General features: G+C 42.3%; 1 protein-coding gene across 6 annotated transcripts in view; it reads left to right on the top strand.

Moving 5' to 3' along the window:
• The window catches only part of LOC134355483 (tyrosine-protein phosphatase non-receptor type 22-like), a 128,091-nt gene extending 102,417 nt beyond the window's left edge, over positions 1-25,674 (top strand). For 4 of the 6 annotated variants that reach the window (XM_063065435.1, XM_063065433.1, XM_063065432.1 and 1 more), the window contains 6 exons: positions 6,175-6,202; positions 7,316-7,354; positions 7,742-7,836; positions 15,627-15,657; positions 18,057-18,137; positions 25,064-25,674. In XM_063065435.1, coding sequence (XP_062921505.1) covers positions 6,175-6,202; positions 7,316-7,354; positions 7,742-7,836; positions 15,627-15,657; positions 18,057-18,137; positions 25,064-25,125 — 336 coding nt within the window. In that variant the 3' untranslated portion in view covers positions 25,126-25,674. Of the gene's footprint in view, positions 1-6,174; positions 6,203-7,315; positions 7,355-7,741; positions 7,837-15,626; positions 15,658-18,056; positions 18,138-25,063 lie in introns of those variants that run through there. The other 2 variants (XM_063065434.1, XR_010020095.1) reach the window with 2 other exon arrangements.

The following is a 25,674-nucleotide window of genomic DNA, read 5'->3' as shown; positions in this document are numbered from 1 at the left end:
AACGTGGCCTCTCATAGAAACATAGAAAACCTACAGCACAATACAGGCCCTTCGGCCCACAAAGTTGTGCCAAACGTGTCCCTACCTTAGAAATTACTAGGCTTACCCACAGCCCTCTATTTTTCAAAGCTCCATGTACCTATCCAAAAGTCACTTAAAAGACCCTATCGTATCCGCCTCCACCACCATTGCCGGCAGCCCATTCCACACACTCACTACTCTGCATAAAAAAACTGACCCCCAACATCTCCTCTCTACCTACTCCCCAGCACCATAAACCTGTTTCCTCTTGTGGCAACTATTTCAGCCCTGGGAAAAAGCCTCTGACTATCCACACAGTCAATGCCTCTCATCACCTTACACACCTCTATCAGGTCACCTCTCATCCTCCGTCGTTCCAAGGAGAAAAGGCCGAGTTCACTGAACCTGTTTTCATAAGGCATGCTCCCCAATCCAGACAACATCCTTGTAAGTCTCCTCTGCACCCTTTCCAAGGCTTCCACATCCTTCCAGTAGTGAGGCGACCAGAACTGAGCTCAGTACTCCAAGTGGGGTATGACCAGGGTCCTATATAGCTGCAACATTACCTCTTGGCTCCTAAATTCAATTCCACGATTGATAAAGGCCAATACACCGTATGCCTTCTTAACCACAGAGTCAACCTGTGCAGCTGCTTTGAGCGTCCTATGGACTCGGACCCCAAGATCCCTCTGATCCTCCACACTGCCAAGAGTCTTACTATTAATACTATATTCTGCCATCATATTTGACCTACCAAAATGAACCACTTCACACTTGTCTGGGTTGAACTCCATCTGCCACTTCTCAGCCCAGTTTTGCAACCTATCAATGTCCCGCCGTAACCTCTGACAGCCCTCCACACTATCTACAACACCTCCAACCTTTGTGTCATCAGCAAACTTATTAACCCATCCCTCCACTTCCTCATCTAGGTCATTTATAAAAATCACGAAGAGTAAGGGTCCCAGAACAGATCGCTGAGGCACATCACTGGTCACCAACCTCCATGCAGAATATGACTTGTCTACAACCACTCTTTGCCTTCTGTGGGCAAGCCAGTTCTGGATCCACAAAGCAATGTCCCCTTGGATCCCATGCCTCCTTACTTTCTCAATAAGCCTTGCATGGGGTACCTTATCAAATGCCTTGCTGAAATCCATATACACTACATCTACTGCTCTTCCTTCATCAGTGTGTTTAGTCACATTCTCAAAAAATTCAATCAGGCTCATAAGGCATGACCTGCCCTTGACAAAGCCATGCTGACTATTCCTAATCATATTATACCTGTAAATGTTAATAAATCCTGCCTCTCAGGATCTTCTCCATCAACTTACCAACCACTGAAGTAAGACTCACTGGTCTATAATTTTCTGGGCTATCTCTACTCCCTTTCTTGAATAAAGAAACAACATCCGCAACTCTCCAATCCTCTGGAATCTTTACTGTACCCATTGATGATTCAAAGATCATCACCAGAGGCTCAGCAATCTCCTCCCTCGCCTCCCACAATAGCCTGGGGTACATCTCATCCGCTCCCGACGACTTATCCAACTTGATGCTTTCCAAAAGCTCCAGCACGTCCTCTTACTTAATATCTACATGCTCAAGCTTTTCAGTCTACTGCAAGTCATCGCTGCAATCACCAAGATCCTTTTCCATAGTGAATACTGAAGTAAAGTATTCATTAAGTACCTCTGCTGTCTCCTCCGGTTCCATACACACTTTCCCACTGTCACACTTGATAGGTCCTATTCTTTCATGTCTTATCCTCTTGCCCTTCACATACTTGTATAATGCCTTGGGGTTTTCCTTAATCCTGCCCACCAAGGCCTTCTCATGGCCCCTTCTGGCTCTCCTAATTTCCTTTTTAAGCTCCTTCCTGTTAGTCTTATAATCTTCTAGATCTCTAACAATACCTAGCTCTTTGAACTTTTTGTAATCTTTTCTTCTTGACTAGATTTATTACAGCCTTTGTACACCACGGTTCCTGTACCCTACCATAACTTCCCTGTCTCATTGGAACGTACCTATGCAGTACTTTTCCCTGAGAACATCTGCTCCCAATTTAAGCTTCCAATTTCCTGCCTGATAGCTTCAAAATTGCCCTTACTCCAATTAAACGCTTTTCTAACTTGTCTGTTCCTATCTCTCTCCAATGCTATCGTAAAGGATATAGAATTATGATCACTATCTCCAAAATGCTCTCCCACTGAGAAATCTGACACCTGACCAGGTTCATTTCCCAATACCAAATCAAGTACAGTCTCTCCATTTATAGACTTATCTACATATTGTGTCAAGAAACCTTCCTGAACACACCTAACAAACTCCACCCCAGCTAAACCCCTTGCTCTAGGGAGATGCCAATCGATATTTGGAAAATTTAAATCTCCCATCACGACAACTCTGTTATTGTTACACCTTTCCAAGATCTATTTCCCTATCTGCTCCTCAATATCCCTGTTACTGTTGGGCAGCCTATAAAAAACACCCGGTAAAGTTACTGACCCCTTCCTGTTCCTAACCTCCACCCACAGAGACTCCATAGACAATCCCTCCATGACGTCCACCATTTCTGCAGCCAAGATACTATTTCTGATCAACAATGCCACACCCCCACCTCTTTTGCCTCCGTCCCTGTCCTTTCTCAAACATCTAAAATCCAGCACTTGAAGTAACCATTCCTGTCCTTGAGCCATCCAAGTCTCTGTAATGGCCACCACATCAGAGCTCCAAGTACTGATCCATGCTCTAAGCTCATCCACTTTGTTCACAATACTCCTTGCGTTAAAATAGACACATCTCAAACCATCTGTCTGAGTGCGTCCCTTCTCTATCACCTACCTATCCTCCCTCACACACTGTCTCCTAGCTTTCTCTACTTGTGAGCCAACCACCTCTTCCCCAGTCTCTTCAGTTTGGTTCCCACCCCCCAACAATTCTAGTTTAAACTCTCCCCAGTAACCTTAGCAAACTGCCCCGCTAGGATATTGGTCCCCCTGGGATTCAAGTGCAACCCGTCCTTTTTGTACAGGTCACACCTGCCCCAAAAGAGGTCCCAATGATCCAGAAATCTGAATCCCTGCCCCCTGCTCCAATCCCTCAGCCACGCATTCATCCTCCACCTCATTCTATTCCTACTCTCACCATCGCGTGGCACAGGCAGTAATCCCGAGATTACTACCTTTGTGGTCCTGCTTCTCGATTTCCCTCCTAACTCCCTGTAGTCTTTTTTCAGGACCTCTTCCCTTTTCCTACCTATGTCATTGGTACCAATATGTACCACGACCTCTGGCCGTTCTCCCTCCCACTGCAGGATATCTTGGACGCGATCTGAAACATCCTGGACCCTGGCACCTGGGAGGTAAACTACCATCCGAGTTTCTTTCCTGCATCCACAGAATAAACTGTCTGACCGCCTAACAATAGAGTCCCCTATCACTACTGCCTTTCCTCTTCCTTTCCCTACCCTTCTGAGCCACAGGGCTGGACTCTGTGCCAGAGGCACGGCCACTGTTGCTCCCCCCAGGTAGGCTGTCCCCCCCCAACAGTACTCAAACAGGAGTGCTTATTGTTCAGGGGGGCAGCCACAGGGGTACTCTCCAGTACCTGACTCTTCCCCTTCCCACTCCTGACTGTGACTCACTTGTCTGTCTCCCATGGCCCCCGGTGTGACCACCTGCCTATAACTCCTTTCTATCACTCTCTCCTCTCCTATTCCACCCTAATTTTTTTTCCAATTACTTAATTCCCAGCAAAACACTATGCTAACTGGTTGCAACACGCCCATGTTTGGAAACACCAATGCCCAGGAATGAAAAAGTCTACAGAAGGTGGTGAATACAGCCCAATAACCCCATCACAGGCAAAGCCCTCGCATCATGGAGCACATTTACAAGGAGTGCTAACTTCTCACTACAATCATCGGGCAGAAAATACAGGAGCTTAAGACCCATACGATCAGGTTCAGGACCAGCTATTAGCCTACAACCATCAGGCTCCTGAACCAGTGTGGATAAATTCTGAACTGATTCTATAATCTACAGACTTATTTTCAAGGACTCTGCAACTCATATTCTCAGTATTTTTTATTTGCAGAGTTTGTCATCTTCTGTATTGTTTGTTTTTCAGTTTGTGTTTATATGTACATAAAACGTGGGAGTAGAATTATGCCATTTGGCCCATCATGGCTGATTTATTATCCCTCTTAATTCCATTCTCCTGCCTTCTCCTCATTACCTTTGATACCCTAATAAAGAACCTATCAAACTCTGCTTTAAATATACCCAATGACTTGGCCTCCACAGTCATCTGTGGCAATGAGTCACAGAATTACTACCCTCTGGCTAAAGAAATTTCTCCTCATCTCTGTTCCAAATGGACGTCCCTCTGTTCTGAGTATGCGCCCTCTGGTCCTAGACCTCCCCCCCGCCAACTATAAGAAATATCCTCTCCACATCCACTTGATCAAGGTCTTTCAACATTTGCAAACATGAGGAATTCTGCAGATGCTGGAAATTCAAGCAACACACAGGGTCCTGACGAAGGGTCTCGGCCTGAAACATCGACTGTACCTCTTCCTAGAGATGCTGCCTGGCCTGCTGCGTTCACCAGCAACTTTAATGTGTGTTGCTTTCAACATTTGATAGGTTTAAATGAGATTCCCCCCCCCCCACCCTCCATTCCTCTCAACTCCAGCAAGTACAGGCCCAGAGCCATCAGAAGCTCCTCATAGGTTAACCCTTTCATTCCCAGAATCATTCTTGTGAACAACTTCTGGTCCCTCTCCAGTGGCAGCACATCTTAGATAAAGGGCCCAAGAATTGCTTTCAATACTCCAAGTGTGGTCTGGCCAGTGCATTATAAAGTCTCAGCATTACATCCTTGCTTTCATATTCTAGTCCTCTTGAAATGAATGCTAACGTTGAATTTGACATCTTCACCACCAACTCAACCTAGCTTATATATAGTTTTTTGTAAATTCTGTTATATTTCTTTATTTTTCCTGTAAATGCCTACAAGAAAATGAATCTCAAGATAGTATATGGTAACATATACATACTTTGATAATAAATTTTACTTTAACTTTGACTGAAGCCATTTCTCTTTCATCAATTTCCTTGAATTTTCCAAATCTGCATGACCTCTTAATCTCTGCATTGAAAGTCACTGTATTTTTTTTGAGTTCCTTCATTGTTTCAGACCTTTGCATCCCTGCAACCCCCTGCCCCTCTATCTGCCTGTCTGTTCTCTCTAGCTCTTGTCCTACTATGTACCCACTGAGAATTTTTTCCTGAATACTCTTCCCTTCTACTGCTCTCCAGATTTTGAGGTGCACTCCTGCACCTCTTATTTACTGTAATGCCCCTTTTTCCAGTAGCTTCTAGTTTTTTCCCTTTTGTAGCACAGTACGACTCGTTTCTTCTCCAGGTTCTGAGGTGGCTGATGAAGTCAGTGTGGAACCTGAAGATTCTTCCATAGATGGAGCTGGCATTACCTGACAGGATGGCCGAGTGGGTAGTTTACGAAATGGTTCACTCCTTCTGCCATTTATCCAAGGCCAATGCATTGGTGTCACTGTCCCCAAATCCTCCTCAGCTAAATGGCCATGAGCCAGAGATTCCCAGAGGTCAGTGGAGATGCTGCATTTTCCAAGGGAGGCTTTGACCACACCTTTTAATCTTTTCATCTGTCTGCCTGGCAAGCTCTTCGAGCTCCAAGGAGAAAATCTGTGTGTGGGAATCTGGTGTTGGGCACACAAATGATGAGGTATGGCCAAAGAGCAAGCAGCGCAATTTGGATGTCAATATTGGAATGTTTGGCCTGGGAGAGAATGTTGATGATGGTTCACTGATGCTGCTACTGAATTTGGAAGATTTTTGTGGAAGCAGTATCCTTCCAGAAGCTATTAGTAGTTCAGGTCTTAGAAACATATAGATGGACAGGGATTGCTGCTTTGTGCCAGGTCTGAGGTCCACATCAATGAGTTTCCTTCTCCTTGACTGAATGAAGACTGTGCTAATTGAAAATGATCCTTTTCTCATCACTATCTGGTTCTATCTGTGAGAAACTAACTCTGCTTTTTCTGTCAGAACTTAATTAACTACAAACTGTGTAAGCAAAAACTGATCTACTGTTTTATTGTTACAGAGTTTGAAATTGAGAGGCTTTAGGAAGGGTGAGTTGACATGAACCTAATATTTCTACATTGAATGAAGGATAATTAATTTATTCCGCTGCTGTCTGCAAGGAGTTTCTGTGTTCTCCCCGTGACTGCATCAGTTTCCTCCGGATGCTCTAGTTTCCTTCCACATTCCAAAGACGTACGCGTTTATAGGGTAATCGGGTGCTCTGGGCTTGTGGCCAAAAGACCCTGCTGAAGCGCTGTATCTCTAAATCAATACAATAATAAGAAAACTTCATCCTCCTCATCTTGTTCGCACACTCTATGAAAAGGGTTTGTGTGACCATATTAAAGTTATTTATCATTCTTCTAACTTTATTATGTATGTAACTCAAGTGATTAATTTTATTTGTAACTGTTAGCCTTGACAGCAAAATTTATATTACCCTGTGGCTAGAACAGCTATTAACTGCACTAGTAAATGTAGTAACTAATAACTATGTCTATAATTCTAGTAACTATTTGGCTATGTATGTACGTCTAATATACTGTATAGTAAATCTGCAGATTAATTCAAAAAATTATCAACCATGCCTCTATTTCTGATATTAACAATGTTGATTGCTCCTCTTGACTCTGCATGCAACTTGAGTGAATTTTAATTAACTTGGGAGTTTATGAATCTTTTAATATCAGTGGTCAATACAGACCCTTTAGTTTTAATATTTGTGTAGACTGAGGAGGGAAAGTGAGATGGCATCTACTGGAAGATCAATTAATAAGATTGAGAAAAAGAGACTAGCTTTATTTGTCACATGTAAATACAGTAAAATATGTCAACAACCAACACAGTCCAAATCTGTGCTGGTGGCTGCCTGCAAGTGTCACCATGTCTCCAGTGCGACATAGCCCTCCTACGACTTACTAACCTTTACCGATCCATACATGTTTGTAATGTGGGAGGAGCCTGATGCACCTGGAGGAAACCCTTGTGTTCACTGGGAGAACTAACAGGCAGTGGCTGGAATTGAACCCCGATCACTGATGCAGAAAGCATTACGCTAACTGCTGCACTACTCTACCACCTAATAATGCGAAGGCATTGCATTACTTATTTATGTTGGTTTCTTTTTACCTATTTACTCATAGATCTGTCCTCTCTTACAGATAGGAAGGCTGAATCGTTAGCACTTCCAAGTTCATTGAGTGAGTATCATTAATTCTTGCAATGTCTGTTTTAACCCACTGCCATACTTGTACGTGTATGTTGGCATTAAACTAGAAGTCCAATAAGTATGCTTCAGACTCACTGCTAGTGAATCACTCAATGTGTATCCCTGTGCCTCTCCCTCTCCCACACATCCTTCTGCTTTCTGGGAATTCCATCTGTAATCCTTGTAACTTTTTGCAACATTTTCTGTGGTAAATCCCTCTGAGCCTTGCGATGAGTCTTCCCACTGATTACTGTATATGATACCCATGTCTCCGTCTACCTCTGACTCCTGGTGAAGGCCTTGCTATCTCTTGGGATTCTTAACTGTGCCCTTCTGCAACTTATTTCTTAAATGTGTCTTATCTTAAATCTGTGTACAGGTTTGTCACAGTGTGCCTCCAACTCAGCTCCATCTCCTGAGATGTCCTGTCCCAGATCATCACCTGATGCGAATAAGCTTTTCATGAGGAGCAAGGTAAACAAGAGTTCCTTGATTATCCTCACTGAACACAAGGCATTCCTCAATGTTCCCTGTATTTGAACTGGTTATATCTTATGGCAAATTAAACTTTTTACTGTGGCTTTGCTTTAAAAAGGAGAAATAGTTGATGCCCATTTAGGGAAGTGTTCTGGGGAATTGTTTTTAAGTAGCACAGTGAGAAAGCAGAAATAACTGAGAGTTAAACAGAGGTTATAGCACTGAATTCGGCTTAACTGGTCAATGCTCATTGTTGACTCTACACAGACAATGTCCTTTGACCCCACTCCCATCAGCAGCTCCCAATGCCACATTTTTCTGTTCTTTCCCTCATGTTCTGACCTGGCTTCCCTTTAATGGCATCCATAACTCATTTATCTCATCTGCTCAATGTGGCAGACAGCTTCAGTTTTGTTGACCCAGACTGGAACGTCATCAGGGCAGTTCACAATTTTGAATTAAAATCATTTGTTGAAACATCAGCGGAATGAAGTGTTAATGAATTGTTGCAATGACTGAGAAATTCCTTTATCAGTGTGGAGTCTACAGTACCAACACGATCTATACACGGTATATCTATGATGCTTTGGCCACAATGACCACACCACCAAGGTTCAGCCAGGAAGTGTAGAAATGCTAGTAGAGCTGTAATCAAGAAAATGAATTTGAATCACACTACAAACACAAGATTCTGCAGTTGCTGGAAATCCAGAGCAACACGCGCAAAATGCTGGAGGAACTCGGCAAGTCAGACAGTACCTAAGAAGGGGAACAAACTGTCAACCTTTCATGCTGAGACCCTTCATCATCTCTGATGAAGGACTGATTGATTGATTTATTTATTTATTGACACGCAGCACAGAGTAGGCCTTCCAGACGCACTCCCCAGCAATCCCCAATTTAATCCTAGCCTAATCATGAGACAATTTACAATAACCAGTTAACCTACCAACCAGTACGTCTTTTGGAATGTGGGAGGCAACTGGAGTACCCTAGGAAACCCAAGCGATCATGGGTAAAACATACCAACTCCCTACAGGCAGCGGTGGGAATTGAACCCAGGTCGCTGGTACTGTAAAGCGTGGTGCTACTATGCCACCCAGAAGTAGTCTCGGCCCAAAGCATCGACTTTTTATTTCCTTCAGGAGATGTGGCCTGACTTGCTGAGTTCCCCTAGCATTTTGGGTGTGTTTAGTCCCACTATACAGGTTTAAAATACCCAAAATAAAATGGCCACTAAATCTGCCTTTAGAGAAAGTAACATCCTACCCTTGCCCAAACTGGTCTTTGATCTGACTCCAGTTTCATATCTGCATTAATAATTCTTATCAATTCATTAGTTTCAATGGTACTTACCATCGAATTTAATCTGACTCATCAACAGAGTGATGGAGATGTCACTGTTAGTGTTGTTAACCACTAATCATGTTCACCAACCATCTCCTTGCTACAGCCCCAATTTGAGTTTTGCCAAGTCCATTGTTTCCAGACCTCAGCACAGCCTTGGCATAAAGAGTTCCAGTGGAGAGGTGACATTGTCCATTTTGCTATCAAGTCAGCATTTGGCTGAGAATGACAGTGAAGGGCCCTGCTAACTCTGAGGTTAATGGGCTTCAAGGAGGAACCATGCCAATGCTTGGAGCCACATATCACACAAAGAAATATGGTTGTGGATATGGAAGGTCAACCTTTCAAACCTCTGCATATCAACACTGGAGGAACTGCCTCAACAATAATCTCTCTTCCAATACAAGGGGATTTTTAAGGATGATTTATCTATGCTTAGTTTTATTTGCAGCTCCTTAGAGAATGAGACAACTATAAATCCATGCAGTAGGCCTTTGCATGCATGGGCAGAAAAATGAGAAAATCTCCAGATGCTAAAGCAACACACACAAAAAGCTGAAGGAACTCAGCAGGTCAGGCAACATCTATGAAAAAAAGAAGACAGTCGACATTTTGAGCTGAGACCCTTCTTCAGGACAGAGGAAAGGGTGGAGATGCCCGAATTTTGTTCTCCAGAAGGAGAAGTTGATAATCATGCCATCAGTTCGAGGGTACCTAGACACAAGATGAGGCTCCTCCACCCTGAGGGTAGCCTCATCTTGGTCTCATGCGGAAAGTAACATTTGTCAAAGTAGAAATCAAGTTTATCATCAAATGCACAAGTACGTGTGCACTGGTGCTATGAAAAACTTAAAAGGTGCATAACATTACTGACACAGCATTCAAAAAGAAAGAAATATAAATTAAACATAAATTATACAAGAAGGAACAAAATTAGAAAAATAAAGCATATCCAGAGTAGTGCAAAGTGGTCACACTGAGGTAGTAATAAGGGTTGTATAAGTTGGTTCAAGAACTGAATGGTTGAAGGGAAGTAGCTGTTCTTGTGTTCACTGGGACCTCAGTTTTAGGTACCTCCTGCCCAATCATATTCACAAGAAGATGGCATCTTGATGGTAGATGTTGCTTTCCTGAGGCAGTATTTCAGTGGTGTGGAGGGATTTGCCTATGATGTATTGGGCTGAATCCACTCCTCTCTCTGGTTTCTTCCATTCCTGCACACTATGCGAGCACAAAGTATAGCTCCATTCTCTACTGTAGAGCCAGGTTGTCCCTGAATACAAATTCAATTGGACAGATAAGTAGTGTGCCTAAAAGAGTAGGTTAGAGGCTTCCTATCTTGCAGTGAGTGGCTCTGTTTTGTTGTCCCAATCTTTCTGCCATCTACAAGGCATGAGGCAGGACCATGATGGAATGCTCTCTGCTTGTGTGGATTGGTTGAACACTTAACAAGCTACTCGGTCCCGATACATTAGTGTTCTTGTATTCCATAGTGTTGAGAAGAATGAGAGGATCTAACTGAAATTCTCACAGGGTTAAACAGATTGGATGCAAAGAGGATATTTCACCTGACTGTGATGTCCAGAATGAGGGTGTCACAGTCACAGTTTTAGGAATGTGATGAGGAGACATTTCTTCACTTGCGGTGGGTGGGCGAGCCCGTGGAATTTGCTACCACAGGGGGCTGAGAAATAAATACATCTCAGAAAACGGTATGAGGATAGAATGGGTGTATGGCATGAAAAATGATGATCCAATATGAACATTGAATTCTCCAACTTCCAGTAATTCCCTCCCCCTCCCTCAGTTTCACTCTGCCCCCTCCCCCAGCTGCCTACTACCTCCCTCATGGTTCCACCTCCTTCTACTACACATTGTGCTTTCCCCTATTCCTTCTTTACCTTTCCTGCCTATCCCCGCCCCCACCCCTTTATCTTTCCCCTTACTGGTTTTTCACCTGGAACCTACCAGCTTTCTCCTTCCCACCCTCCCCCCACCTCCTTTATAGGGCCTCTGCCCCTTCCCTCTTCAGTCCTGACGAAGGGTTCCGGCCCGAAACGTTGACTGATCGTTTCCACAGATGCTGCCCGACCTGCTGAGTTCCTCCAGCATGTTGTGTTGCTGATGATCCAATCATGTTTATATTGAATGGCAGAGGAGTCTTGAAAGGATTATAGGCCTCGAATTGGTCACTTGATTTAATCACTATCTCTGATATTTGTAGAACTAAACATGAAAATGTTCGGAGAGAATGAAAAACATTATGATTTTTCTCCCCGGGCTTTTGCTCCATCTGTGTCTTGGAGATAAATCAATTCATGGAGTCTTCAAGTCAGTCTTGGAAAGTCAGCTGAGGAATTGGTAGTAGCCTTTTGATTAGGCAGTTTTTAAAAAAAAATACAAGTGAATGGCATAACACAGAATGGAGTCACAGAATGGAAGGACACAATTATAAACTGGATGCTTTGAAATAAGCAGGACCTATCAAACCACATTGAAACTGGTTGTCAGGGTTTGAAACGATGAAAACTGCCAACATTTGGTTATGAAAGAAGCTGCACACTGCACTCCATTCCTAAGTCACTTCTGTTTACTTCAGTGTATGAGCTCGTTTGAAAAGCAAATGAAATAGACTTATTGCAGAAAGTAGCAATATATGACACAGTGAATCAGAACCAAAATCACGTATATTATCACTGACATATGTCCTGAAATTTGTGGTTTTGCAGCAGCAGTACAGTGCAAGATATTAAAAAAACACTAAATTATAATAAGAAATATATATAATTAAGTAAGTAGTGGAAAAAGAGAGGAAGATCGTGAGGTGGTGTTCATGAACCATTCAGAAATCTGACGATGTAGAGTGGAAGAAACTGTTTTTGAGTGTGTGCCTTCAAGCTCCTGAACCTCCCCTCTGATATTAACGGCAGTGCAAGATGAATTTCACGCACAGAGAGTGTAGCGTGTCTGGGGAGGAAGAGGTGACTTTAGACCTAAGGTACTTAAGAGATTTCCATCGCTGGGATTTCCCTCATCTCATGTCTAGGTTTGTTGTCCTCAAACTGATAGAAATTGATTTCAGTGATTAACTGCATCCAGCTACCAGAATGCCAGAAATGAATCTCAATGTGTCTTGACATTTTCACCGGTAGTGGTTGCTGACAGATCAATTGAGTGACCTTTTTAACCACTCATTCTACCAGCCCTATTGAAGGTACACAGAATAATGAAGTGTAGCAAGGTGACATGTTCCTGCACTGGTTCTTTCTAAAGCTCGTTCGATTAGTCTCAGTCTCCTCTTCCAATCCTACAAACCTTCTCCACTTAGTGAAAGATACTGCTAGGATTGCTTCTATTATCAAAAAAGGCAATGCATTCCAAATCTGACTAAGTGACTGAGCGGCAGTGTGATGGGTGGAACATAATGTGGAAAAGTGGAAAGTCATCCACATAGGTCAAGGAAAAAAAATAAGAAGATGGGGTTTTTTTAAAAGGGGTGAAGCATTGAAAGGTGCTAATGAAAAGAGATCTGGGTGTTCTTGTACACACCCAACAAAGTTAACATGCAGGAAGACAAGTGGCCCATTGGTTGTATACAGTCCTGGTCACTAATTACAGGAAGGATGATGTGGAAGCTTTGGAAAAGATACAGAAGAGGTTTACCAGGATATTGCCTGGATTAGATGGTATGAGCTGGACAAACTTGGGTTGCTTTCTAAGGAGCATGAGAAGCTGAGGGGAGACCTAATAGAGGTTTATAAAATTATGCAGAACATACACAGGGTAGACAGTCAGAATCTTTGCTCCCCAGGGTAGAAATATTAAATGTAGAGGATATGTCTCAAGGTAAGAAGGGGAAAATTTAAAAGGAGATGTGCAGGGCAAATATTTTGTCACTGAGAGCGGTGGATGCCTGGAATGGGTTGCCAGACAGTGGAAGTAGATATGAAAGTGTGTTTAGGAGGCTTTTAGATTAACACATGAGTATGCAAGAATGAAGGGATGTGGATCATGTGCAGGTGGAAGAGGCTTAGTTTGATTTGCCACAGCATGCACCACAGATCTTGTTGGCCAAAGGACCCTGTTTCTGTGGTGTATTGTCCAATGTGCCTCTAATACAAGAAGATCAGAGTGCACATGGAGAGAACTCTTGCTCTAGCTGGAATATTATATGCCTGGTCTCTTTATGTAAGGACATTTGTGAAGATGAATACAGAGGGGGTTCACCAGATTTATTTCTGGGGTAGTGTGTTTGAGAGTTGAAGCAGACTGAGCCTATACTCTGAGTGGAGAAAAATGAGAAATGATTTTATGTTTTGTACAAAATTCTTGTGAAGTCAGACAAAGTTGATGCAGAGTCAATAATTTCCTAGCAATGTTTCTCCTGGGGTATCAATAACCATATTCCGAAAAAAGGGGAAGACCCATTGAGGAGGAGTTTCTTTACCTTGAGGGCAGTAAATCTTTGAATTCTCTAGCCAAGATAATAGTGGAGACTAAATATATACAAGACAGATCAATAGGATTTTAGATATTAATAGGATCAAGGAATGTGCGGTTAATACAGGAAAGTAGCACTAAGATAAAAGATCAGAGAGAATCTTATTTGAAGGTGGAGCAGGCACAAAAGGCTAAACGGACTATTTCTATTTCTAAACATGAGATTCTTTTCAGGTATCTATTTCTAATATTCTCATTACCCTCAGTGAATGTAAATAAATAGATCTTTTTCTAAATTCTCTTCCTTTCCTCCTTGCTTGTTCAACATCTACCTGCACTAATTGTTGACCCTTAGCAGTAGATAGGTTATATGCATCAATAATATTTTACTTTCCATTACATGATCAACAGTATACTCAGTGGTCACTTTATTAAATACAAGAGGTACCTAATAAAGTGGCCACTGAGTGCATGTCCATAATCTTCTGCTTCTGTAGCCCATCCATTTCAAGGTTCGACATGTTGTGCATTCAGAGATGCTCTTCTGCACACCACTGTTGTAATGCATGATTATTTGTGTTACTGTCCTCTTCATGTCAGCTTGAACCACTCTGGCCATTCTCCACTGATTTCCCTCATTAACAAGGGAATTTTGCCCACATAACTGCTGGTCGCTGGATTTATTTTTTGTTTGCCACACCATTCTCCACAAAATCTAGAGACCATTGTGCGTGGAAATCCCAGATCAGCAGTTTCTGAGATACTCAAACCACCCCATCTGGCCCCATCATTCCAAGGTCTAAGTCGCCTAGATCACATTTCTTCCCAATTCTTATGTTTGGTCTGAACAACAACTAAACCTCTTGACCACTTCTGCATGCTTTTGTGCATTTAGTTGCTGCCACACGATTGACTGATTTGATATTTGTATTAACAAGCAGGTGACCACTGAGTGTATTTCACTTTTTATTGTATGAACTGCAGAACCTTATAATTACAGCAGATGGCGCTAAGACACAAGGGTTAAGTTTCATTTCTGGGAGCTGTCATTACAGTAGGTGATTCAGCCTTTGGACACTATTCTGCTGCAGATGGCCGACTTGTACTGCAGCTGCCCTTTCTCCACCTACCTTGCTGACTTTACACAGCAAACACCTATCAGCCTCATTCTTGAATTTTGCAATTGATTAATTGGAAGGTGTTCCAGGTTTCTATTCTGCGTGAAATGTAGATTCCGCCTGACCTGCTGAGTTCCTCCCGCATTGTGTGCATGTTGCTCTGGATTTCCAGCATTTGCAGAATCGCTTGTCTTTGTGAAATTCTTCTTCCTGACTGATTTCACTCCTGAATAGCTGTAGGTTTGTTCTGGATCATTTTCCCACAGCACAGCTGGAGGGCAAAGCTGTTTTTCTTTTTATTTGTACACATTTCACAATTTAACAACCTTGATAAGATCAGTCCTGTGAAACTGGAGGTCAGCCAGGTTGCTCGGCACTCCGTTGTACCCAACCCTCTGTTAAACCATATAGTAAGCATTTATACTTTGTTATCCTAGATATTGCATCACTATTATAACTCGGGGTGTCAGAGTTCAGAATTCAATTCCAATGCTGTCTGTAAGGAGTTTGTACGTCCCACCCAGTAAATGCATGGGTTTCTCAAGATGCTCCAGTTTCCTCCCACATTCTAAAGATGCACCGGTTTGTAGGTTAGTTGGCTGTTGTAAACTGTCCTGCGATTGGGCGATGCAGCTCGTTGGGCCAGAATGGCCTGTTCCAGGCTGTATCTCAAAATAAAGTATTTCATGCCGGAGCCAGCTATTGGTTCTCGTTTCAGTGAAAGAATCCCCCAGCTATCATTGTTCCTTCAGCTCGCCGGGTTTGTTTCTAAATTCACTGCTGGCAGGGACGGAAATCAAAATGGTAAAAGAGTTGTAATAACTCAAAGCATTGCACAAATCCTAGTTGTAATTCATTCTCTCTCTGTGCATTTACCTACAGAGTATGAAAATCCTACGAAGTATGAAGAAAAGTGAGTAGATCTGTTTCTGCAGTAATATTAATATTTATAGATAGATGTTATAACATGCAAATAATAAGGTCACATCGAATCAGGAAGAACTCCATCAGCCTTTCTCCATCCAGTAGGTACAGCACCTTTTTCAAGGCAGTAATCATTTTGTCCCACTCCGCACTGTTTACTGTTTCTCCCCCGCTTTCAAATCCTTGCCAAAGAGTTGAAAGAAGATTGCAAGGACTGATGGGACTGTAGAAGTGTAGTACATTTGTGAAGAGGTTCTCTCTTCCAATTCATTACATAGAAGTTCAGCAACAGCACGGTCTATTCATGACCAACATCGGTCTTCCCACAGAAATGCCCATTTAGCATTTCCAGCACTTTGTGCTTTTATTTTAAACATTCTCTAAAGAGGCGAGCATCTGTAGTCCCATATTCATCAACAGTTGTGGTTCAGACTCCTTTCTCAGGACATTCCATTCAATTTCAAAAGGCATGGGTTCAAACTCTGCTGTACCACTAGGCTGACACTCCAAATGTATTAGCTAATGAATTATCATCAAGTTATTTATACAGCACAGAAACAGGCTTTTCAGCCCAACTCTTCCATGCCAAACCATGTCAAGCTAATCCCTGTATTTGATCCATATCCCTCTAAACTTTTCCCATCCAAGTACCCGTCTATAAACTGTTATAATTGTACCCACTTCCTCCGAGAGCTGAGTCCTATGTATCCACCATCATCTGATTGAAAAAGTTGCCCCTCAGATCCCCTTTAAGTTATTCTCCCCTCACCTTAAACCATGTCCTCTAATTTTAGACTCCCCTACCTTGGGAAAGTGGGTGACAGGGTGGAGATACATCTCTACCAAAGACCGCGTAAGGCATTCCTTCCCTCCTGTAGCCTGCAGGTCACCCTTGGGCAAGGTGTAGAACCTGCATCACACCCCCCAACCCCTGATCAAGGTCACATGAAGACATAGCAGGTGGTGGATGCTCCTTTGAGCAGCTCGAGCATGTCACAAGTCCACTGATGCCAGGTGGACAATCTCTGAAGAGTATTGATAACGGCTGGGGTCACCTGCCTTGTAAAGACACTGCCCAGAAGGCAGCAATGGCAAACCACTTCTGCAGAAAACTTGCCGACAATCATGGAAAGACCACGATCACCTATGTCGTACAACACAGCACATAACGAACAAACCCTGGGATAAAGGCAATGTTCTGCCATAAGTGCTGCCTTGCATATGAAATATTAAATCGAGGTCCTGCCTTCTTGTTGTAATAAGCATTGAAGATAATAAGCATTACTAAATGACAATAAAAGAGGACTGCGTGTCCTCATAATCTTAAAAAAAAAGATACCAGGGTGCTGGTTGTAACACAGAACTGTCACCTGTACCCTGATCAACATTCCTTCCTCATCCTGTAATATAATAAACATGAACTGATCAGTACCTTCCATAGAAAATGCTTTCTGTTCCTAGTTTCAGTCTTTGGATTGATGGCAATCTCATTCCTGAGTCAGAAAGTCATGGGATTAGAGCACCACACTCAAACGTAAGTTTGGTGGAGCTAGTGGAGTCATTCCTGAGATGAGTTGTTATACTCAGAGATCACCCCCGTCTCAATTAACAGTAAAAGAGCAGGGGATTTCTTCTAGTATCCTGGCTAATTGACATTGATAAAACAGAGCAGGACTGGCACAATGTCTAACAGCTCCAGCAACCCCAGGATCAATCCTAACCTCCAGTGGAATCGCATATTCTTTCTGTAAACACAAGCGTTTCCTCTGGGCGTTTTATTGTCCTCTCACATCCTACACACATTTGAAGTGGTAAACTAATTGGCCACTGAAAATTTCCCATAGTGTATGAAATGAGTGTTAGAATCTGGGAATCTGACAAGAGTAAACCAGGATCAGTGTAAAAATGTCAGTGCGGACTCAAAGGGCCAAGGTGCCTGATTCTGTGCAGTTTCTCTCTATGACTCCACTAATTATCTGATTGACATTTGACTTTCTTGCTTTCCTTGCTCTGCGACTGCCTGTAAGCAAACAAATCTCAGGTGGTATAATTTATACATTTTCTGATAATAAATGCACTTTGAATCTTTGTAACAACTTTCGTTGCATTGAAATGTTGCTATATTTCAATTACACTGGTGAATACAATGAAAAGTAAAATTATTATAAAATATTGGTGCCAATCACATATTGTGAAAAGCACTTTCCAAATTGAAGTCTTCAAAGTAACAATCACTAGCTTATTGAGTGAAGATTATTGCCTACCTGAGCATAAATGGTATTTTTTTTCTGTAGTTTAAACATAAGTTGCCAGCATTGAAGTCCAGTGAATGCATATAGGTGGCAATAGTTAATGCATCATTGCATATGTCTCTCTATGTGCCTACAGCGATAAGCAGCGTCCCTGCATTGTCCAGGACTCCTGTGGCTGAACCAAGCTCAGAACAGAGCCGCTCCTTTCTAAACTTTGGTGAGTTTCCTGTTGTACGCAGAACCTGATACATCATCGTGTCCGTAAAATTGGGACATCTGTTTATTAAGGCAATTGCTTCTAACAACTCTGACACACACAGTCAAAGCTGAAGAGCTGACCAGTCCTAGAAGTTAAGAGATTAGCTTTATTTGTCAAGTGTACATTGGAACACACAGTGAAGTGCACCATTTGTTTTGATGGCCAGCACAGTCTGAGGATGTGCTGGTGGCAGCCCGTGAGCGTTACCACAGTTTCGGCACCAACGTAGTATGCCCACAGCTCACTAACCCATATAACTTTAGAATATGGAAGGAAATCGGACCACCCCGGACAAAATGCACGCAGCCATGGGGAGAAGGTAGCGGCAGGAAATGAACCCTGATTGCTGGCGCTGTAAAGCATTGTGCTAACTGTGACGTCCTAAGTTTAAACAAAAAGACAATAGTTAAAATGTTCACCATGACAACTTTTTAAACTATTTTAATTTGTACCACGTTACAAGGTGCAGGGTCTGCTCATTTGTTCCCAGCTCTTCGCCCTTTGAAAGTTGGTGGGAAGCAGCCTGTATGGTGAAGGTTCTCTCCTGTTGCTGTTGGTCAGACAGTTTCAGTGTTTGACTACGTGGTAATGAGATAACACTGATACACTTCCAGCCTGGGCTAGGAAGTTGGAAGCAAAGTTCAGGATCATATGCACCTGCTGGCTGTGCAGATCTTTGATCTGCTGCCAAAGAAACTTTGATCGGTCAGTGTAGTGTGTCCTGAAGGCGGTCGGTGCACGATGCAGTTATGCTGTGCAGTGGGGGAAAGAAAGCAATACTGAGTCCAAGGCAAGAGTAGTGCTGGGCCCTCAATCTGCACCGAAAATAATCACAGCAAACTAAACATGTGCATAAATACATCCGGCACTCTCACAAACCTTCAACTTGTCTTTTAACCAATAGGGTTCTTCTTCCATACACAGTCCACAGAGACTTGGAATAATTAATTGTTCTTTCAAAAGCTGAACTTTGTCACCAAAAACATCTATGTTATCCAGTATCAATGACAGCAGGCTTAGAGAAGTATTTAAAATTGTGAGAGGCAAAGATAAGGCGGATGATAACAGTATTTCCACCAGGAGAAGGGAGTCCAAAACTCAGGGGCATAGGTTTAGGGTGGGAAGGGAAAAATTAAAGGAGACCTAAGGAGCAATTTTTTTTATGCAGAGTTTATGGAATGAGTTGCCAAAGGAGGTGGTTGAGGTAGGTACAATAGTGTCATTTAAGAAGCACTTGGATCGGTACATGGAAGGGTGAGGCTTATAGGGATACGGGACTAACTGAGTGGGCATCGTGGTTGGCATGGTCCATTAGACTGAAGCTCCTGTATCCTTGCTGTGTTGCTCATTGATTCCATCCCATTCTGAAGAACTAATTTTAAAAGTATGAATGTATTCCAATCTTCTTTCTGTGCAGGAAGTTCAGTTGCCTTGGAACAAAATATGTGCTTTGTTAGAGTTTGCTTGGCAGCGAATTTAAGCTAGAAAGAAATTATTCAATACCAAGTTATTCATTGTCCTGGTTCTGATAATTGATAGAGCTTTTTCTGAAATGCAGAGGGTTGTGGGTATTTAAGCAACCATGTTAATTAATTTGGTTATCAGACAATCACTGTCAGGGGCATGGAAATATACCTAAAGCCATTTCCAAAGATCTGCATCCTCCACCTTCACAACCAAGCTACATTGTTGTACTTGCTTTACTCACCTTCAAACTCCTCTCCAACACCAACCTTTAAGCCTGGCTCACGCCTCATCGTAGACACCAGCAAACCTTCAAAAAGTGTGACTAATATTAGCCACCTGCTTGTGTGAAACACAGAGATTCTACATGCTCTAGATAATTTGATCAACGGACAAGATGACGGCCATCAAAACAAAATTACTAACTGTCCCTCTCTCTCTGCCGCTCCTTCCCCTTTTGGAGATGTCATTCAAATTATATCTCTATATCTCTATCCCAAATTGTTCTTTCTGATTACTGAACTTCACCTCTCATGCAGAAATTGTTAGGTGGGAATTGATGCTGATTGCTTTTAGAACAACCTCCCTGCAGTGGGTGCTTAAGACACTTTACCTGGCCTACCTGTATTAAAGACCTGCGCTGATTATCTGGCTGGAGTGTTTACTGATATCTTTAACCTCTTGCTTGAAGATATCAGTACCCACCTGCTTCAAGCAGACTTTAATCATACTGGTGCCCAAGAAGAACGTGGTAACTTGTCTATTGTCCAGAAGCACTGATGAAGTGCTTTGAGAGGTTGGTCATGAAACATCAACTCCTGCCTGAGAAACACTGCTGCCTCTAAGCTGCGCAGCTGCAGAGTAACTGAATTGCACCCATACACAGAGCCTTGGTGCTGCACAGCTGCAATTTTCTTTTAATAATGGTTTATAAAGGGCCGTGCAGTCTTCAGGCCCTGTCAACAGCTGATGCCATTTTATTGGCTCTTCACTCAGCCCTGGAACATCTGGACAGTGAAGATACATACATCAGGCTGTTCTGCTTTCAACACTATTATCCCCTCAAAGCTAATCAATAACTTCCAAAACTTCAGCCTCAATACCTCCTTGTGCAACCGAATCCTTGATTCCCTCACTTGCAGAACTCAGTCAGTTTGGATTGGCAACAACATCTCTTCTACAATCACCATCAGCATAAGTACACAAGGCTATGTGCTTAGCTCCCTGCTCTGCTCACTTTATACTACGACTGTGGGGCTAAGTACAGCTCCAATGCCATATTTAAGTTAGCTGATGACACCAGTATCGTTGGCTGAATCAAAGTTGGTGATATATATAGGAGGAAGATTGAAAATCTGGCTGAATGGTGGCACAACAACAAACACTCACTCAACATCAGCAAAACCATAGGGCTGAATATTGACCACAGGAGGAGGAAACCAAAGGTCCATGAGTCAGTCTTCATCAGGGATTCAGAGGTGGAAAGGGTCAATAACTTTAAATTCCTCAGCATTATCAGTTTCAGGTATCTAAGTGCCAAATACAAAGGTGTGGCAGGTGCCTCTACTTTCTTCAAAGTTTGTGAAGAGTAGACATGGCATCTAAAACTTTGACAAACTTCTCTAGATGCACAGTGGAGAGTATACTGACTGGTTGCATCATGGCTTGGTATGAAAACACCAATGCTCTTGAATGGAAAAGCCTACAAAAAGTAGTGGATACAGGTAAAGCACTTCCTACCACTGAGTACATCTATAAGAAGCACTGTCATAAGAAAGCAGCATCTTTCATCAAGGGATCCCCACCCTCCAGGTCATGCTCACTTCTCATGCTGTCATCAGGAAGGAGGTACAGGAGCCTTGGGTCTCACACCACCAGGTTCAGGAAGAGTTAGTATCCCCTCAAACACAGACTCCTGTACAAGACTGGATAACTTCACTCACTCCATCACTGAATTGATTCCACAACCTATGGGATCACTTTCAAGGACTCTACAATTCATATTCTCAGTCTTATTTATTACTTAATCATTTATTATTATTTTATTTTTAGTTTTGTATTTGTAGTTTGTCACCTTTTGCACACTGGTTGTCCATCTTCACGTGTATTTTTTCATTGATTCTATTGAGTTTCTTTGTATCTACTGTGAATGCCCACAAGCAAATGAATTTCAGGGTAGTGTATGGTAGCATGTGTACTTCGATAATAAATTTACTTTGAACTTTGAAACGTAGTGTCCAGTTCCAATTTTGTGCTGACAACAACCTCGATTTTACCATTGCTTCCTTTGATCTCCACCCTGCCTATTTGTTGTTAGACTGCCTCTCCCACAACCAGTTCCGAATGGGTCATAATTAAACATTGGGGAGACTGAAACTATTGTCTTTGTCCTGACAACACAAAAAACATACATTCAAAAGCAAAGTCAACAAAATGCTGAATGTATTCAATAGGCTGTAACTGTGGAGAAAGAAACGGAGCCAACATGGCAGGTCAGTGACCTTTCATGAGAACGATCCTAATAAAGGATTATCGACCTGAAATGTCAACTGTTTGTCTCTCCACTCATGCTGCCTGAGCTACAAAATACTATTCCCTAGCAACCAAGTCCTTTCCCTGATCACTGTCTCAAACTGAATCTTGCTATTCACGATCTCAATATCCCATTTTACCCTAGACTAACCTTTCAGCTACATTTTCAGTTCAACACAAAGGCACGTGAAGTAAAATTCCACCCCCCCCCCCCCATATTACTCATCAGCTGCTGAAAGATCCACTCCTACTTTTGTTGCTTCTGGACTCAGCTATTCCAAAGTTGTCCTGACTGATATCCCATCTTCCACTATCCATAAGTTATAGAGTTCAAAAAAGATTAAAAGTTTAAAAACGCACACAACAGGAATTCTGCAGATGCTGGAAATTCAAGCAACACACATCAAAGTTGCTGGTGAACGCAGCAGGCCAGGCAGCATCTCTAGGAAGAGGTGCAGTCGACGTTTCAGGCCGAGACCCTTCGTCAGCACTAACTGAAGGAAGAGCTAGTAAGAGATTTGAAAGTGGGAGGGGCAGGGGGAGATCCAAAATGATAGGAGAAGACAGGAGGGGGAGGGATGGAGCCAAGAGCTGGACAGTTGATTGGCAAAAGGGATACGAGAGGATCATGGGACAGGAGGCCCAGGGAGAAGGAAAAGGGGGAGGGGGGAAACCCACAGGATGGGCAAGGGGTATAGTCAGAGGGACAGAGGGAGAAAAAGGAGAGTGAGAGAAAGAATGTGTGTATAAAAATAAATAACGGATGGGGTACGAGGGAGAGGTGGGGCATTAGCGGAAATTAGAGAAGTCAATGTTCGTGCCATCAGGTTGGAGGCTACCCAGACGGAATATAAGGTGTTGTTCCTCTAACCTGAGTGTGGCTTCATCTTTAAATTTAGCTTTGTTTGCCATATGTACATCAAAACATTGAAGTATAAATAAAATGCGTCTTTTCTGACAACAACTAAGATAGTCAAATATGTGCTGGGGCAGCCTGCAGGTGTCGCTATGCTTCTGGTGGCAACACTGCTTACCCACTGTTAGGGCATATTCCGGAGTTGGGACATATTTGCAAATATTGATTTCACCAGCAACCAATCTTCAGATATGAATGTGGATTATAGATTGAATTTAAAATGCAGCCCTGAACAATAGTTTTCCTGGAGTTGTAGACAGGAGTTAATTGCAAATCAGACAATGTTGATTAAAATTCATTTTGGGTATCTGGAGTGTGGGTGTGAAGAAGGTGTGTAAAAACTATATGTAATTGAAAGGAAGCATTGTAGATACGTTCTAGCTATAGGATTGTCCTGCTGTTACCATTGATCTTCAGCATATAAGAATGCCATGTCATAAAAATGTTGGGTCAGGATGGCCTCTTCCTCCAAGCGTGTCTCAACATGATGCCTGCTGTTCATTTTTGTTGAATAAAACACTTCTATATCCACTAGCTTCAGTGTCTCTCCAGTGATTTTGTTCATGTTACAATACTAAAAGCTATTTGTATTCTTATACACAATTAATCTCTCACCCATCAATTCTCTGCTCACTGACACAGCAGTACAATGCTTGAATTTTGCAATGCTCACCCTTCTGCTTATCTAGCTTCTCCCTAACCTTTCTCTGCCTTGCAACAAATTAAGAACTTTGCATTCCCCAAATTCTCCATCATTTATTCATCCACCTCTTCTTTAACCCATCATTAAGGAGTAATACAGTAAGGAAACAGAGCCTTTGATCCACTATGTTGGTGCCAGTCATCATGTACTTAAAAATAATACCATATTCCAGCACTAGGCCCATAGTTGTCATGTGCTCATCTATATAGAACATAAAAATAACACAACCATACTGTACTTCAGTTTTGTGACAGTACTGTCTCCACCATCAGTTCAGGTAACATGTTCCAAGGTACCATCACCCTCTGGGTGGAAAAAAGTTTTTTCTCAAGTATTCTCTAAAGCTCATGCAACTTGCCTTAAACCCATGCTCTCTGTTCAGTATCTACCCTCTCCATTCCGGTATACTTCAATCAGGCCACCTTTCAGCTTTCTCCACCTATCCATTCTCTCATAACTGAAATGTACTTTCCTAGGCAACATGCTGGTCAATGTTCTCTGCTGCAGCCTTCACAATACAATCACATTCTGGCTTTAGTGTGGTTACCAGAATTGCACACTTTTTCAGTTGTGGACTAACCAATTTCTTATTTAGTAGCACTGCAGATAATTAACACTGATCTGAACTGAATATTGACTCTTTTTTGTGTTTTATAATTTGTGTTTCACTCATTCTTTTTTGTTGCCATTTGCATGATTTATTATTTGTGCGTGGGAGAGGGTTAATGTTTTTCTTTGTACGGGTTCCATGGTTTTGTTTCATGACCGTCTGTGGGGAAGAAGAATCTCAGGGTTGTACACTGTATACTATACATAGTTTGATAAATGTACTTTCAATCCCTCCTTTGAACTATAATCTCCCCGCTTTTATGCACTAACTAATGAAGGTAAGTATCATGTACGTTGTCTTCAGAACCTTTTCTGCCTACATTGATGTCTTCAGTTCTTAAACTTCTACACCAAGGTCCCTCTCTACCATACCACTTCTTAGTGTCCTACCAATGTCTAGGTCCTAGCATAATTAGTCCTTCTAAATATTACATTACTCAGGATTAATTTCTAACTGCCGGTTTTATTCCCATTTTACTAACTCATCGATATTATTAACCGAATAATATCGTTGTCTGTAAGATGGAATGAGGTAAGCACAAGAGGAGCGAAAAGTTAGAAGGAGATTCTATAGCGTTTGAGTGTGGACTGAAGGTCCAATGGAGCATAAACATCCGTCGATTTCTCTGTAGTAACACTCTATGTTTTTATTTATTGTAGGGTTCAAGAATCGCTTTGTGAAACCAAAAGGAGCAAGAAATCCTTCTCCAGACTGGGTCTGACACTACCCTCAGTGAATTCTTCCCACAGCCATAAGTTAAAAGCATTGATGCGCAAGGCTGGGGTTGTCTTCTGAATTTGCTCCTCCGGACCCCCGTTTCCCATGGGACGAGAAATTCCGTCATGCAAGTGAAAAGCAGAATTCCTGTTCTCCCTCATTACAAACAAAGCACATCTGAAAGCAAATTCTCCGAAATCATTTACTTCATAAACAGGCCACTGAACAGAAAGAATGAATCCATAACACTTTGCTAAAAGGTTCTGACTCCGGTCTATTTGATGAAGCACAGATTCATATTTGAAGAACCACAGGGTTACCATCAATTATGAACATAATGAACTGCACACTGGTGTGTCTGAGGTGGAACATTGAGAGTGAGAGATTTGGAGTCTTCTTCCTTTCTATCTGGCTTTGATTATTTTCCCAACACAGACATTTTCAGTGGTTGGGGATGAATCTGCTGCAAACATGTTGTAAACTCGATCATATCAGTAAAGAATGGCTGGGATTTGTATTTTCACTGGAATTGGTCTTTTTATTTCATTTCCCA

This window comes from Mobula hypostoma, chromosome 13 (genome assembly GCF_963921235.1).
Source record: "Mobula hypostoma chromosome 13, sMobHyp1.1, whole genome shotgun sequence".
Taxonomy (NCBI): Eukaryota; Metazoa; Chordata; class Chondrichthyes; order Myliobatiformes; family Myliobatidae; genus Mobula; species Mobula hypostoma.
Note: the sequence above shows the minus strand (reverse complement) of the source record. Positions and strands in the feature narration are given on the sequence as shown.